At 50.5% G+C, this 13,725-nt stretch overlaps 1 protein-coding gene across 25 annotated transcripts in view; it reads right to left on the bottom strand.

Annotated features, from left to right (window-relative positions):
* Window positions 1-13,725, bottom strand: part of DOT1L (DOT1 like histone lysine methyltransferase) — a 68,063-nt gene that overhangs the window by 765 nt on the left and 53,573 nt on the right. For 3 of the 25 annotated variants that reach the window (XM_086862455.1, XM_023942747.2, XM_086862456.1), the window contains exons 19-28: window positions 13,540-13,665; window positions 12,166-12,644; window positions 11,830-11,953; window positions 10,959-11,105; window positions 9,571-9,697; window positions 7,634-8,238; window positions 6,814-6,935; window positions 5,394-5,458; window positions 3,554-4,513; window positions 1,830-2,424 (exon numbers count right to left, since the gene is read on the bottom strand). In XM_086862455.1, coding sequence (XP_086718581.1) covers window positions 1,865-2,424; window positions 3,554-4,513; window positions 5,394-5,458; window positions 6,814-6,935; window positions 7,634-8,238; window positions 9,571-9,697; window positions 10,959-11,105; window positions 11,830-11,953; window positions 12,166-12,644; window positions 13,540-13,665 — 3,315 coding nt within the window. In that variant the 3' untranslated portion in view covers window positions 1,830-1,864. Of the gene's footprint in view, window positions 1-1,829; window positions 2,425-2,636; window positions 4,514-5,393; window positions 5,459-6,813; window positions 7,020-7,633; window positions 8,239-9,570; window positions 9,698-10,958; window positions 11,106-11,829; window positions 11,954-12,165; window positions 12,645-13,539; window positions 13,666-13,725 lie in introns of all 25 variants that reach the window. The other 22 variants (XM_086862459.1, XM_023942749.2, XM_086862461.1 and 19 more) reach the window with 10 other exon arrangements.

Here is a 13,725-nt window from a genome sequence, read left to right as displayed (position 1 = left end):
CTTGTCCCCAGTCCCTCTCCAGCTCTCCTGGAGCCCCTTTAGGCCCTGCAAGGGGCTCTGAGCTCTCCTTAGAGCCTTCTCTTCCCCAGGTGAGCACCCCCAGCTCTCCCAGCCTGGCTCCAGAGCAGAGAAGCAAAGTAACTTATTTCAGTCCCCAATTCCTGGTTTCAGCACATCTGTTCTCACTGAAATCAAGGGCACTGCTCAAAAACCTGACCTGGCTTCAAGTCAGGCTTGGGATCACAACCACCTCTGGTACCATCAGTTCTGCTCCTGTGCTCCACAACCCAGCTTTGACACCCAGCTACTCTTCTACAAGTCCCTTTCGTGCTTTGCCTCTATTTTCAGTATTTTTCAGTGACAGGGACTGTGACACCTGATGGATCCTAGTCCAGCATGGCCTCAATTCCAGGTAATTCCAGCAGAGACTCTCACGCTGCCCTGGTACAGACCCCAAACTGACCCTCCTCACTTCCCCCATCTTCCTTCTTCCCCATCCTCTCTCTGTTTGGGGTTTTCCAAGCCCATCTCTCTGCTGGCACACAAAGCCCTTCCTCAGCCTCCCTTTCCTGCAGGGAGGGACCTGGCAATACTTACGTGCCTCCCAAAAGCCTAACCAGGGGTTTGTGGTGTCTGAGGAGGAATTTGGTGAGGAAGACACTACACACAATGCACAGAGGCTCTCTCAGGTATGTTGTAATCGAGTTTTATAAGCAGCAAAGTGTGTTCAACCACGTTTGTAGCTTTGGTACCAGTGGACAGCAACAACATCACAGGTCTATAAGGAAAGCACAGAGCCAGCTCCGGGGCTGGACACGCTGGATGCACTTGGCAAGCACGAGTTGGTACAGCAGGATTGCCACAGAGTGTTTGCATGAACCACAGGACCCAGCTCTGTGGTGGTACAGTTTATTCTGGAGTAGATCTAGAGACAGTTCAATAAATACCTGCTTCAGGAGAAATGCACACAGCCTCCAGAACCCTCCTCTCCTTCAGCCTTTGTGGAGAGTGGAACCCACTTCCCCCTGCACATTCCCTGTGCTCCCAGGGCTTGTGAGCAAAAATAAAACATCTGCTGAGACTGTTCCTGCCAGCCCTGGCAGTGAGTCCAGCACAGGGAAGTGCCAGGGGAGTCACAGCCCTTCTCTGCTGCCTGTGCTTGTGTTTCCAGTGATGCAGGGGACACTGACTGCACTGCACCTGCAGGCCCAGGGAATTTGCTCTCCAAGCAAAGCTAAAGCTTGTAACCTAGAGATTTTTAACTTTATGACTATTTAGAGCAGCTGTTGCTGACTGGCAGTTTTTACTGACCACCACGTTGTCACACAGAGTCACAAAGAGGCACCTTTGGGCACCTCAGTGCTACGGACAAGGACTGGTTTGGGATAGACAGGCTGTGCAGGAGGGGAGGGGATCAGATGGGCAACACCCACTTCCAACAACTGTATAAAACCACACGGAAAATAGACATTTCCTCCTGTTACTACCTCCAGAAAGAATACTCTCTCTTTCTATGAAGAGATTTCAGCCTGAACATAACCCTGAGCCAGAGCAGAGTTACCCCTGTGAGCACTCCTTGTCGAGAAATCCTGACTCCCAGAACAGAGAGCACCAACACTTTCCATCCTCTGCCACCAGGTGATTTGCTCCCCACATTTTAGAGATTTCTCTCCCCATTTTAGGGGTTTGTCTCCCCCATTTTAGGGGTGATTGTCCCCATTTCAGAGGTTTCTGTTTCACGGAGCCCGGCCCCGACCTCTCTCTGTAAAGGAAGAAGCGTCAGTGAGCATCTCGCACACAAACTCCTCTGGTTTTGTGTCTGGCCTTACCTTACAAAACAAGAACTGTTAGCTAAGCAAGCTCTTTATCGTGGCTTAACCCCCGAAAGGTGCGAAGCATAAGGAGGCTGCATGCCAAGGGTCACCCACATAGCGGCCGTGCCAGCGGCGTTGGGCTGCGGGAGCACGCGGGGCAGGGGCGGGTGATGGACTGTAAAGGAGGGACGGGAGGGTTTGTGCTGGAGAGAAGCCAGTTTAATAGACAAAGAAGAGTTAGACTGGACAGGAGCAGAGGAGGAGGGCAGGAACGTCTCGCCGGGGGGGATGGAGGGCAGGTTCTGCAGGAGAGCAGGCTCGGAGTTAGAAGCGAGTAAAGGAGGAGGAGGAGGCAAGGACACGTTAGGAGGGGGCGGACGGGGATGGAAGACAGATTGCACTGGCGCTCTGTTGAGGTGCTGAGCAGGTCTAGCCTCACTAGATGATACTAAATTAGAGGAAGAGGGTGGGAAGGATGAGGATGAGGTGCTGGCAACAGCCTGCAGAGGGTTTAAGCTTAGCACGGTGCTGCTAGAGACAGCACTGCTGCTGAAACTGGCTCCAAATTGATGAGGAGAGGAGGCAGAAGGCACCGCATGGTTAAAAATACCTGCAAACAGGAGAGAAAAACTCAGCTTCAACAGATGGGCTTTGTACAGTCTCAAGTGACAAGAGAAACAAAACAAAACAAAAAAGAAACAAACAAACAAAAAAGCAAAATTATAATAGTTACAGCCCCATACAAAAATATGCAGCGTGAGAAGGCAGCAAGCAATGAAGAGATAATGGTGCAGGCCAGGAGGTACAAAAGGTTCCACTTACCTTTCCTACTGCCAACCTCTAAATGCCACGAGGAAAAATGGTCAGACCCAAGAACTGTCAGTTCTATACCACACAGGCAGAGTTTTGATGAGATTAGAAGTGGTCTTTAGAGTTGGTTATCTGAAGACAAAGTGCTGCTCTTCCCTCCCCACCCTCCTGCTCCCCCACTTACAGGGCAGCAGAGGGGAGTTGTAATTCCAGCAAATCTACGTGCTGAGAGATGTGAGAGTTAGGATTTCCCGACATGGTGCCTGAATGATTATGGACAGGTAAGAAAAACTGCCCTGGACACTTAGAATAGGCAGGTTCAGCCTATCTTCTAGTCCTGCCAGCTTGTCCCCGGTGTGGGCCACAGAAGCCAAGCCTGTGCAGAATCCCAGAAGTGCAAGGTGCATATGGCATTGCCCTTCCTGGCCAAGAAATGCTCTTCGTGTCCATTCAAGGGCCAGAATGCTACAGAACTCCCAACACCAGCTCCTCTGATGTTCTGCTCCTCCTGGATCATGCTAAATCCATTCAAGGCCTAATCTCAACCTTTACTCAAGTTGACAAGTTAGAGATCCTTAACATGGTACCAGGACAAGTCAAATCTGTTACCTGCAGGCAGACCTAAGTTGGTTCCAACACAGCAACATCTGAACAAGCAAACATTATCAATCAGAAAGTCTGGGTGTATTGTTTCATTAAGGTGGTACAACAAGCTCATCTAGCAGACAAAGCTCATGAGATTTCACTGTGGGGAACTGAAATCATCCTAGCAATTCCAAGAGAGAGAGAGAGAGAGAGAGAGAGGAGACTGGTTATGTGGGACAGATCTGCTTCGCATCCTGTAGAAATGAAAGGGTTTCACCCCTGGAGAGGCAGTGTCAGACTTTCCTTTAGGCCCTGTCTTATACCAGAGAAAGAGTTCTGCCTACCTCCAACTGTTCCACCTGTAACCCCAGGAGAGAAGTTCCCCATAGTGTGAGAATTAGTCAGTCTGGTTGCAGCTGATGACACGTGGACCAGACTGGCAGCAGCTGGCATTGAATTAAATAAGGACTGCAATACTGAGGAATTTGTCACCGAGTTGAGGTTTGCTTGCAAGGCCATGGGGCCGAGGGGGAACTGCGATCCAGTGGTCAGAGTGTTGAGGAAAGGATGGTGCGTCGGGACAGACGGCGCTGGGTTCCCTGCTGAGGAAACAGCAGTAGAAAGGCTTTTACCATTCAGAAGGCCACCAGACGAAACAGCAGCAGAAATGAAAAGGTTGTGGCCGTTTTTAAACTCCACGTCTCGGTCCCTTCCCTTGCCGACCTTTCCGTTGTGCTGCACAGAGTTTTTCTCCGCAGACCCCCCCGCTCGGGCGCTCAGCTCGCTGAGCTCTTTGCCCTTCACCCCCGGCCGGCTCAGCTCTTCTCCCTTGGTGCCCAGACCTTCCAGCTGCCTCTTGTTCAGGAAAAGGTTCGTGTCTGACACGCCCAGGTCCTTGCCTCGCTGCGAGGGGAAGCCCAGGGAGCAGGTGGAAGCCGTCCCGTCCGGAGCTTTGTGTGGAAGAGCGGCGCTGTCCATGAAGCCGTGCAGGCCCAGCTCGGAGGACAGGCCCCCGTTGTAGGTGAAGCCATTGGGGGGGTTTGTGCCAGGGCTCAGCCCATCCGAGGGCACTGCCAGGCTCTTCCTGGGGTGTCCTGGGACCTTGGTGTCCATGGCCAGCCCGTCCTCGGAGGGCGGCCTGAAGGCAAACAGGGAGTTCTGGCTCAGGGCTGACACCGCCTGCAAGGGGCTGTCGGTGGTTTTGGTCAGGTTGATGTCAGATATCGGTGAAAAAGTCGATTTCCATTTGCTGCTGTTCATGTTCTCGTTGCTTTGTGCTTGTTTCCTCCCCGATAAGCTGCCACCTGGTTGGGGAGGGGAGGTTTACAAATGTCAATAAACAGAATTCACTAAATCTGCCCCTTGAGAATGGGGTTTTGTACAATCACAGAGTCCTTAAGGCTGGAAAAGACATTTAAGATCAAGTCCAATCACCAACCAGCACCACCACCACCATGGTTATCACTAAACCACGTCCTCAAGTGCCACATCCATTGTTTTTTTGAACACTTCCAGGGATGGGGACTCCACCATTGCCCTGGGAAGCCCTTTCCAATGCCTGACAATCCTTTTAGTGAAGAAATTCTCACAATATCCAATCTAAACCACCCCTGAGACCATTTATTCCTGTCCTGTCCCTTGTTTCCTGGGAGCAGAGCCTGATCCCCCCTGGCAGCACCCTCCTGTCAGGGAGCTGCAGAGAGAGAGGACCCCCCAAACCTCCTTTTCTCCAGGCTGAGCCCCCCCTGCTCCCTCAGAAGCTCCTCATGCTCCAGACCCTTCTCTGGGCAGCACCCACATTTTTTATCCTTCAAGACCCACCTTTTATCAGTCTGTAATTCTATTTCTGAACCAAAGGCAGAAATATTTGTGAAGTCACATAAAAGTCCTCAAAATTCAGTTGAATAATCTGGAAAAGTCTGAAAACACTGATCTGCTTTTTCCCCCTATTTTTGTACTGTAGATCCCTCCTCAAACCCTGAGTCAGTGAAAAATTGGTCAGATCTTTGGTGACCTGTGGCTACAGAAAGAAGCGACTCAAAAATCTGTAATTAGCAGCCCCCTGGCTTAATGATGATTAAGAACCACATTTTGTCCAGCAGCAGAAAGAAACCTCCCACTGGCAGCTCTGCCCATCCCCAGGCCCAGCCATTACCACAAACAATTCCCATTCCTCACACGTACCATTTTCAACAGTCTTCTGTGGAGATTTGCTTTCCAATGATATTGTTGCAATTTTCCTTTCAATTCTAGTGGGAAGATAGAAAGGTTATAGCACCTACAGCAAACCTTCTGCTGCACATTTACCCTCACAGTCTATACTCCCCATGATTAGGTCTTATCAGATGAGAGAATATGAAAACCAACTCAGCCCCACAGTTTTGTGTCACAAAAGGAATTTATAAGCATCAAAAATCCACCACAAACTTTAGGCAGGAGCTATTACAGAATTACTGCTCTTTGAGAGGATTAGTGCACATTCAGAGAACTTTGGTGTTTTTATTTCAAAACAAGAAGTAGAAGCACATTTCTATAGTGGTTATTTTTCACAGAGCCATCAGAGGGTTTGGGTTGGAAGGGACCTCAAAGCCCATCCAGCCCCACCCCTGCCATGGCAGGGACACCTTCCACCATCCCAGGCTGCTCCAAGCCCCATCCAGCCTGGCCTTGGGCACTGCCAGGGATCCAGGGGCAGCCCCAGCTGCTCTGGGCACCCTGTGCCAGGGCCTGCCCACCCTCCCAGCCAACAATTCCTGCCCAATATCCCATCCAGCCCTGCCCTCAGACAGCATTCCAGCATCTTAAACAAGAAAAATATTGCACCCCACAGGCAGGCAAAGAATCCATTTCCAGAGTAACACATCAATAGTCTGGGACAGGAACTGGAGAATTTTAAGCAAAGTTTCACACTGGGAGTGAGCAGGAGACAGAGCCTTAGCTAGAGATCACACACAACCTCAGTGCTCCTACAGAGCAACACAGTAAAAAAATTACAGAGTCCCAGAATGTCCTGAGGGGGAAGGGACCCTCAGGGATGATCAGTGCAGCCCCTGGCCCTGCCCAGACCCCCCCAACAAGCCCACCCTGAGCATCCCTGAGAGCGCTGTCCAAACGCTCCTGGAGCTCTGGCAGCCTTGGGGCCGGGCCCATTCCCTGGGGAGCCTGGGCAGTGCCAGCAGCCTCGGGGGGAAGAACCTTGCCCTGAGATCCATCCCAAGCCCTGGCACAGCTCCAGCCCTTCCTGGGCTCCTGTCCCTGTCCCAGAGCAGAGCTCAGCCCCTGCCCCTCCGCCTCCCCTCGGGAGGAGCTGCAGCCCCCGAGGAGCCTCCCCTCAGTCTCCTCCATTTCTCAGCCATTTCTCCTCCGGTTATCTCCAAGGCCAGACCCTGCCAGCCTTGCAAACACAGCAGCAGCAGCAGGTTCTCACATTCTACTGCCTGAATACCTTCCCTGTTTCACAGCTCCAGCCACATAAGAGGTCTGGGATAATGGGATGGGCCTTCAAGCAAGGGGAACAAAGAGGCTTAAACACACCCCTCCTGCTGAGAGCAGTGTTATCAGCCCTGAGAGAAACCTCATCCTGAAACTGTGCCTGTGCATTCACCTGCTGCTATTGTGCTCATCCTCAGAGCCCTGCTCGTCATCCGATGTCAGGGGGGAGTAATGGACACCGTTGCTCTGAACGAGGGGCTTCTCCTTTTTCAGCACTGGGGGCTGGTCATTGTCCTGGTAAGGAACAGGAGAGTTCTTCAGGGAGTTTTCAGGAGAGGAAATGGCTGTTATTTCTAAGGGCTGGTTAATGTTATTGACCTGGGTGAGAAGGAAAGAAAGCAGTTACAGATGAGAGTATCCCTGGAAAGGCATCTTGTTAAAGATTTTAATGCAGGTTTAACTTGTTCTGGGACATCCAACAGCTGCTTGTTTAGCACTGCTGCTAACTTCCACCTCCTGCATTAGAACCTGGGGTGAAAGCTTAAACATAAAAACAGCTAATCTTCATTCTTTGATTTTATGTTTGAAATCAGAAATTATGACCTGGGATAAACCTTGCCTTCTCAAACTACACTGCAGGATCACATGCACACAACTCTCTAGCTGGCTTCATTAGCAAGAATGCCATATGCTTCTGGCACTCCTCTGCTGTTTAGTCAATCTTAGCTTAAACTATTTTCACAATATTGAATCTACAGCCTCAAAAATCAACTTCGCTGCAGAAACAAGCTCTTTGTCACGAGGGAAGAGATTATTTTTAATTTTTAATGCTCTGACAGCAAAGAGCTCTTTGAAGACGTTCTGCTTATACACAAACTGTTCACCAACTTAGTGAAAACGAGAGGCAGGAGAATTGCTGCAAAGAGCCTTCACGGCAATCCCTCATCCCTAATCCCAAGAGCCTTCCCAAAGCTCCTCCCGTGGGCGCTTACCATGGAGTTGATATTGAGCGGCGACCCCGAGGGCTGCGTGAAGAGCCCGGCCACCGAGGGCAGGGATTTGCGTTTCGGGGAGACGGCGGCATTCCCGCTGGGATTCCCCGTGGAGGATCTCTTCCGCCGGCCGCGCTTCTTCCCGTCCTGCGCGTGGGCCTGGCCGCCAGCCGGCCGGGCGCCGGCGGGCACGGGGCTGTGCTTGCTGGAAGGGGATTGTTTTACATGTCCTGTATTAGGAGAGATTGTAAAGATGATTCTCCTCTTGGCCTCGTTCTCAGGATCTGAAAACGCTGCATCAGACTGCAGGTCCCCCTTTGTTCCTTCGGCAAAGATCTTCTGAGCCTCTGCACTCTGCAGTCCCCCTGCCAGGCTCGGGGCCGGGCCACTTAAGCGGGGGCTCGAGTGCTGCTGAGCAGGGGAGTTCTGCCCAGAGTTCCTCATCATTAGCAAAGGATGTTGTGGAGTGGAACTCCGAGACCCTACAGAGTTAAAGAGACTCCCAGAGTCGTCCAGAGCTGCCTGATCAACACTATGGTTAAGATGGGCTGGGCTGTTTGTAAGATTTCCATTGACTGCCACGGAGCCAGAAGAGTAAGAAAAACCTGTTGAGAGGGAAAGTATAGATCATTGCTGGAGCTGAGCGAGAGAGAGGTCACCGAGTGCAGGGCTGGGAGGGCCGGGAGGGATTCCAGCTCTGCCTGGGGAACAGCCAGTGGCCCTGGGTTACATGGGAAACACACGGCTGCTTTTCCACAGGGCAGTGAGAACGTGACTCTGGGTGCTGAGGTGCCAGTGGGGCGTTGGGGACTTCCACTGCTCTCTTGGCAGTTCAGGAAAATTCATGTGGTATATGGAGGTATCCCATAGAACACGTGCTCCTCCCAATTTTACATGGAATTCAAGTTTAAGCTTTGTTTCAACAATTACCCCTTTTGAAATAAGGGCTCCTCTGCTCTCAACTCCTTCCTTTCATCAAGGAAATGGATGGCCAGACTCAGTCCTGCCCTTCCCCAAAAAAAGGAAGGACTTTGCCATCCACACAGCCCACCTCCTCCAAATTCAACAAAAGGCTGTGTCCTAGGAAGTGACAGGGGACCTTCAAAGACATAGTGGCAGAAAAATGCCACCAGGGAGGAATCTTGGGAAGGGAATTCAGTGTTTGTCACGGGGTATCAAAAATGGGTTTAGGGCTCTAGGATGGCCTGGGCTCTCTAAATGAAAGGCACTACATGGTAATGCTTTACAACAAGGTTTTTTTAAATACTTCATTTGCTTTATAGAGGCAGCCAAGCCCTTTACAAAAGATACTGAAACAACCCAAGCCCCTTGGGGTGGTAAACACTGAGAACAAAAGCACTCTCTGCTGAGAGATCAGCTGTAGAACCTACTTTTCCTGACCCACAACATCCCCAGAGCAGCTAAAGACCATGATTTCCACGGATGAGTGAGTCAGAAGCAATGTCTGCACCTAAAGGGATCCCCATCCTCTCCCATTTGAGCTTTTCCCATCCAGGGTCTTGTGCCTTGACAGCTGCCTGTGAGGCACTTCCATAACCTGCCCCAAAAATTCATTCTGCTATTTAAAGACCAAGTAAAATAAAACTTTTAGAGCCAGATGACCAGCTGAGGACACAGCTGTGCAACACTCTGCAGGTTTGCCCCACTGTAAATCTGTGGGAATCTCTGGATCCCCAAAGAATTTACAGAAGCAATTGTTTATTTACAAGTAAAGCCACATCAATCCAACCCTTTATGCCAGATGCACCCAAGCTGGAGGCACATCAAAGCATCATCTGTGAGTTTCTGGTCTCACCCACAGTTATTCAGCACTCCAGTGCCTGCAGGACCTGGCAAGAAGTGCTCGGAATATTTGGCTGTGTGTGTTTGGGTGCTGCCCCAGAACAGGAGCAGCTGTGCACAGGTGAGGCTGTTACCTGAGGTAGCCAAAGCCAGAGGCTTGTTTCCAGCAGCATTGCTTATGCCATTATGAGAACTAGCACCAATCTGCTTTTCAAGTGTCGATGAGTCTCTACTCTGGTGAACTGGGCTGGGTGTGCTTCTCTGGGGAGAGAAACAGGCATTTCAGGAAACAGCATCAGAAATCTACAGCTTAAAACAAATTCACATGCATTAGTACATCTGCCTAGGGAAGTGGCTCTACTTCCTCTATGTCCTAGATTCAGCTTGTTTTGAGAAAAGCATGGATCAGCACGTTATGGGCCAAAAATGTAGTGATTAATTATAGTGCAGTGGTATGTCACACACAGCAGACACCATGCAGAGAGGGAGGCTCATCACAGCACATTCAGACTCAGGACAGCTCTGCCAGGAGCAGGAATGGCTCAGGCCACTGCTGCAGCAGGGAGGAGACTGATGGCTGTATCATGTCCCCAGGCCTGTGCTCACAAAGCTCCCCAAAACAACCCCAAAGGGATCATGAAGTGCATTAGGCCATGTCCCCTGGGACACTCACTGAGGATGTTCTCCTAAACATGGAAAACACGTGTGAAATGGCAGCCTGAACAAACAGGGAGGTGCCACTCAGGGCTGGCATTGCCCTGAGGACACCCAGAGCTGGGCAGACTGGTTCTGCTAAAGCCAGAAGTCTTCAGCTGGAAAAATGCAACGGATTCAATACTGTGAACCAACTCCAGCTTTCCCAATATGGGATTGAAAAACAGGCCATGGATGGATTATAACTCAGCTCTTAGGAAAAGCAGCAAACATTTCTCAGTTCTCTGCTGCAGCACATCTGTGACAAACTGCTGTGAGAAACTGGACCAGGCCTTTTGGAACTCCTCCTCCACTCAGAGAGGCAAGGACTTGTCACATCTCAAAAAGAGATGCCCCAGAAGTTCTCTGCTACAGAGCAGTCACTCACATGTGAGGTATCACAGCCCCAAGGGGCTGTTCAAGCTCACCCTGCACATGTGTGAGGAGAACAGGCAGCTTTGAGGTGACTGACAGAGAAGAATTCTCTCCCAGGTTCCTGCAGAAAGCAGGGCTAAGAACAAATGGACACATGCAATTCTCTGCTTCCACTGCCACAAACTCTCAGGCTTTTCACCCAGACACACATTCCAGGCTAGGCTCTCCTGAGGCATTTACTTTACTCCCCCTTCCTGGCTGAGCCCCCCCTTCCACCCCACAGAGAAAGGAGAGGAAAAATCTACAGGATCCAAGAGCCAAGAGGATGCATCCCCCAGGAGCCTCCCCCGAGGAGCAGACCTCGTGCCCATGGAGGATCCTGGGGCACAGCACCCCATTCCTGCCCACTGGGATTTTAGTTAGGGATGGAAAGTGTTGACAATCCCTTACTCACCACCTTCTCAACACGGCTAGGTAGGACTACGCTGGCCAGAGGGATACTAACAGGGAGTTTATTGGGCTGCACTGTGCTCAGAGGAATACTGATAGGGAGGCTGGTGATAGTTTCTCCATTACTCACAGAGGTTCTCTCTCTCAAAACCTGTAAAATCAAATGAGAAAGCAAAGTTCTTACAGAGGGCATTGTAAAGGTTTTTAAGGTACTGGTAACCTGCTCATTTCTATGTGTTTGCCATTCCTGCACTCCTGTTTTTAAGGAATTACAGGACGAGGAGCAATGACTGTACATCAGACAGGGCAGGCGTGGTTACCAACACCAGGCTCCTGGGACAGCAACATCCCACAGCACAGAAAGGTGTAAATTAAAGCCATTGCTGGCCCCAAGCATCTGCAAAAAGGAAGCCTTAGGCAAGCTCATTTCCCTGTGTTTTGGTTAGAGCTCTGTGAAAAGCACTCAGATGTCAGATTTTGTATCTTGAGGCCCTCTGTAGCAGCCAGATGCATTTCCATGGCAACCTGCTACTGCAGGGCACCTGCTGCTCTGTGAGCCCCAATATGCTCCAAGGCTGCACCAGTTACATGGACCAAATATTTTACTCTTTATTTTTATAACTATGGAAGAGCCTCCTTTCCCAGTTCAAGCAGCCAGATGGAACAACAGTCCCACTGCACTGCTGCTGCTCGGAGAGGAGCACATCTTTCTCTCCCTCTGACCAGCTCTGATTTATTGCATCACACCCACTGCATTTTGTGTCATTTCCCATGCCAAAGTGGCCACAGAACGCAGCATTCCTGCATTCCCCAGTCTGGCCAACGTGCCCTTTGTTGCCCCAGGGGCAGCACCTGAGCAGCAGCAGATCCTTTACCTTCTCTCCTGCACTGGGTAAGGCCGCGGGGGAGGAGGGCCGAGTTTCCTGAGGACTCAGCTTTATGCCATTTGCAATTCCAGGGCTTGGATATGTAAGGCCATTCTCTTTGACATGCTCAGCTCTGGAAGGGAGATGCACAGTTGTCAGGATACAAAAACCAGTGACAAGGAATTCCCGTACCACACTCAAGGCACTGTCCCAATTTATTTACCCCATTAGCTCTCACAGCTCATTTTAAAACAGATAAAGCTCCAATTTGAAAAATATCTTTCCACAACCTAAATTACCAATGCTATTAACACCAGCCACTACCCTCTTCCCCATCCCTCTCACCTCTGTATCTCATTAGCTGTTGCTTTTCCATTGACTCCGTGGTCCTGGTTCAAGTGTCTCCGCAGGGCGATTTTAGCAGGGGAAAACCTGGTGTAATCAGGGAGGGACAGGCTCGTCACCTTGTCTGCCTTCTGCCTGCTGTGGTTGGGGGTGCAGGGCACGATGTCTTGGTCCAGGTGGGAGTTGGGGTACTGGGGGGTGTTCTGCTTGGACGAGGGCCGGCTGAAGGCGTGCTGCAGCTCGTAGGGGGTGGCGTGGCCGTTCATGGACAGCTCGGGGCTCATGCCATTGATGTGGGGCATGGGGAACTTGGAGCACTCCAGCTCCAGCTGGAACCTGCCGTGCTCAGCCTCGGGGTCACGGCTCAGGTGGCTTTTGCTGTGCAGCTGCACTGACAGGGGCTCCTCTGAGGGTGTGTAGGACTTGAGCTGCAGCAGCTCCTGCTGCCGCTGACTCTTCTCAAGTTCCACAATGCTGATCTTTAAAGGAGGAGGAAAACAAAAATTAAAGACCATACTTAGCAATTCTATCACATTATGGAGTTCTGCTTCCAAATTCTTCTAAGTAAAAGTGTCCCTGCTTCTGGGAACAATGCAGAACAAGGGACCCAAAGTGAGAAAAAATTTCTGCTCTGAGCTTAAGACCAAAAAGTCCCAGTGAGAGGAATGGCTCAGAGACCCTGAGAAAGAACATTCTGGATCTTAAAACCAAAAGGAAGATATCTCCAACTTACAGAGAGGGTGTGGAGTAACTCAGTACTGCACAGTCACTTCATGCCAAGACATCCAGCAAAAGGCTGGGATAGCTCTGGAGCCAATCTCACAGGGAAAGAAAAGCTCTTCACACAAAGGAGTTTAATTTCTTGTTGCTATGAGAAATGTCACTGTGGGGGAAATGATTCCCACCCTCTCCCTGGAAGTGTCCCAGGCCAGGCTGGACAGGGCTTGGAGCACTCTGAGATGGTGGAAGGTATCTCTGCCCATGGCAGGGGTGGAATGAGATGAGCTTTAAGGTCTCTTCCAACCCACACCAGTCTGGGAATCTGGGATTCCTGAACTGAGACATCAGAGCACACATGAAAAACATCAGCTTGTGATTTTTAATTATATGAAATGATAAACTATGATTCCTCCTTCCACAGCATCACCAATGAATCAGGTCATGGTATCTACTGCCTTTACAAGTTATCCATAACCTTATTTACTAAAATCCGCAAATAGAAAGCTCAGTCTCTGGGGGAACAAAAAGAGAATAAACAAAAAAGCAGCACCTGGTTCATCTTTTCCCATCATATTTAGTGTAACACCCATAACTGGCCCATTGCCCAAGAGCTACCCCAAACTGGTGACTCTGCATTTATTTCTTGCTCTCTACCTGCAGTTCCAAACAGTGCTTTTGCTTCTCAGAAATCTGATTCTTCAAGGCCTGCTTCTCTTTCAGCAAGTTCTCCAGTGACAGCGTTGACCAATCCAGCTTCAGTTCTTCACACCGAGCCTTCAGCTGCAGGGACACACAGGGACAGGGACAAACAGGTCAAAACACAGCTCTCACCTCTGCACA

The sequence above is a fragment of the Cyanistes caeruleus genome, chromosome 25 (assembly GCF_971803275.1).
Source record: "Cyanistes caeruleus chromosome 25, bCyaCae1.hap1.1, whole genome shotgun sequence".
NCBI classification, from domain to species: Eukaryota; Metazoa; Chordata; class Aves; order Passeriformes; family Paridae; genus Cyanistes; species Cyanistes caeruleus.
Note: the sequence above shows the minus strand (reverse complement) of the source record. Positions and strands in the feature narration are given on the sequence as shown.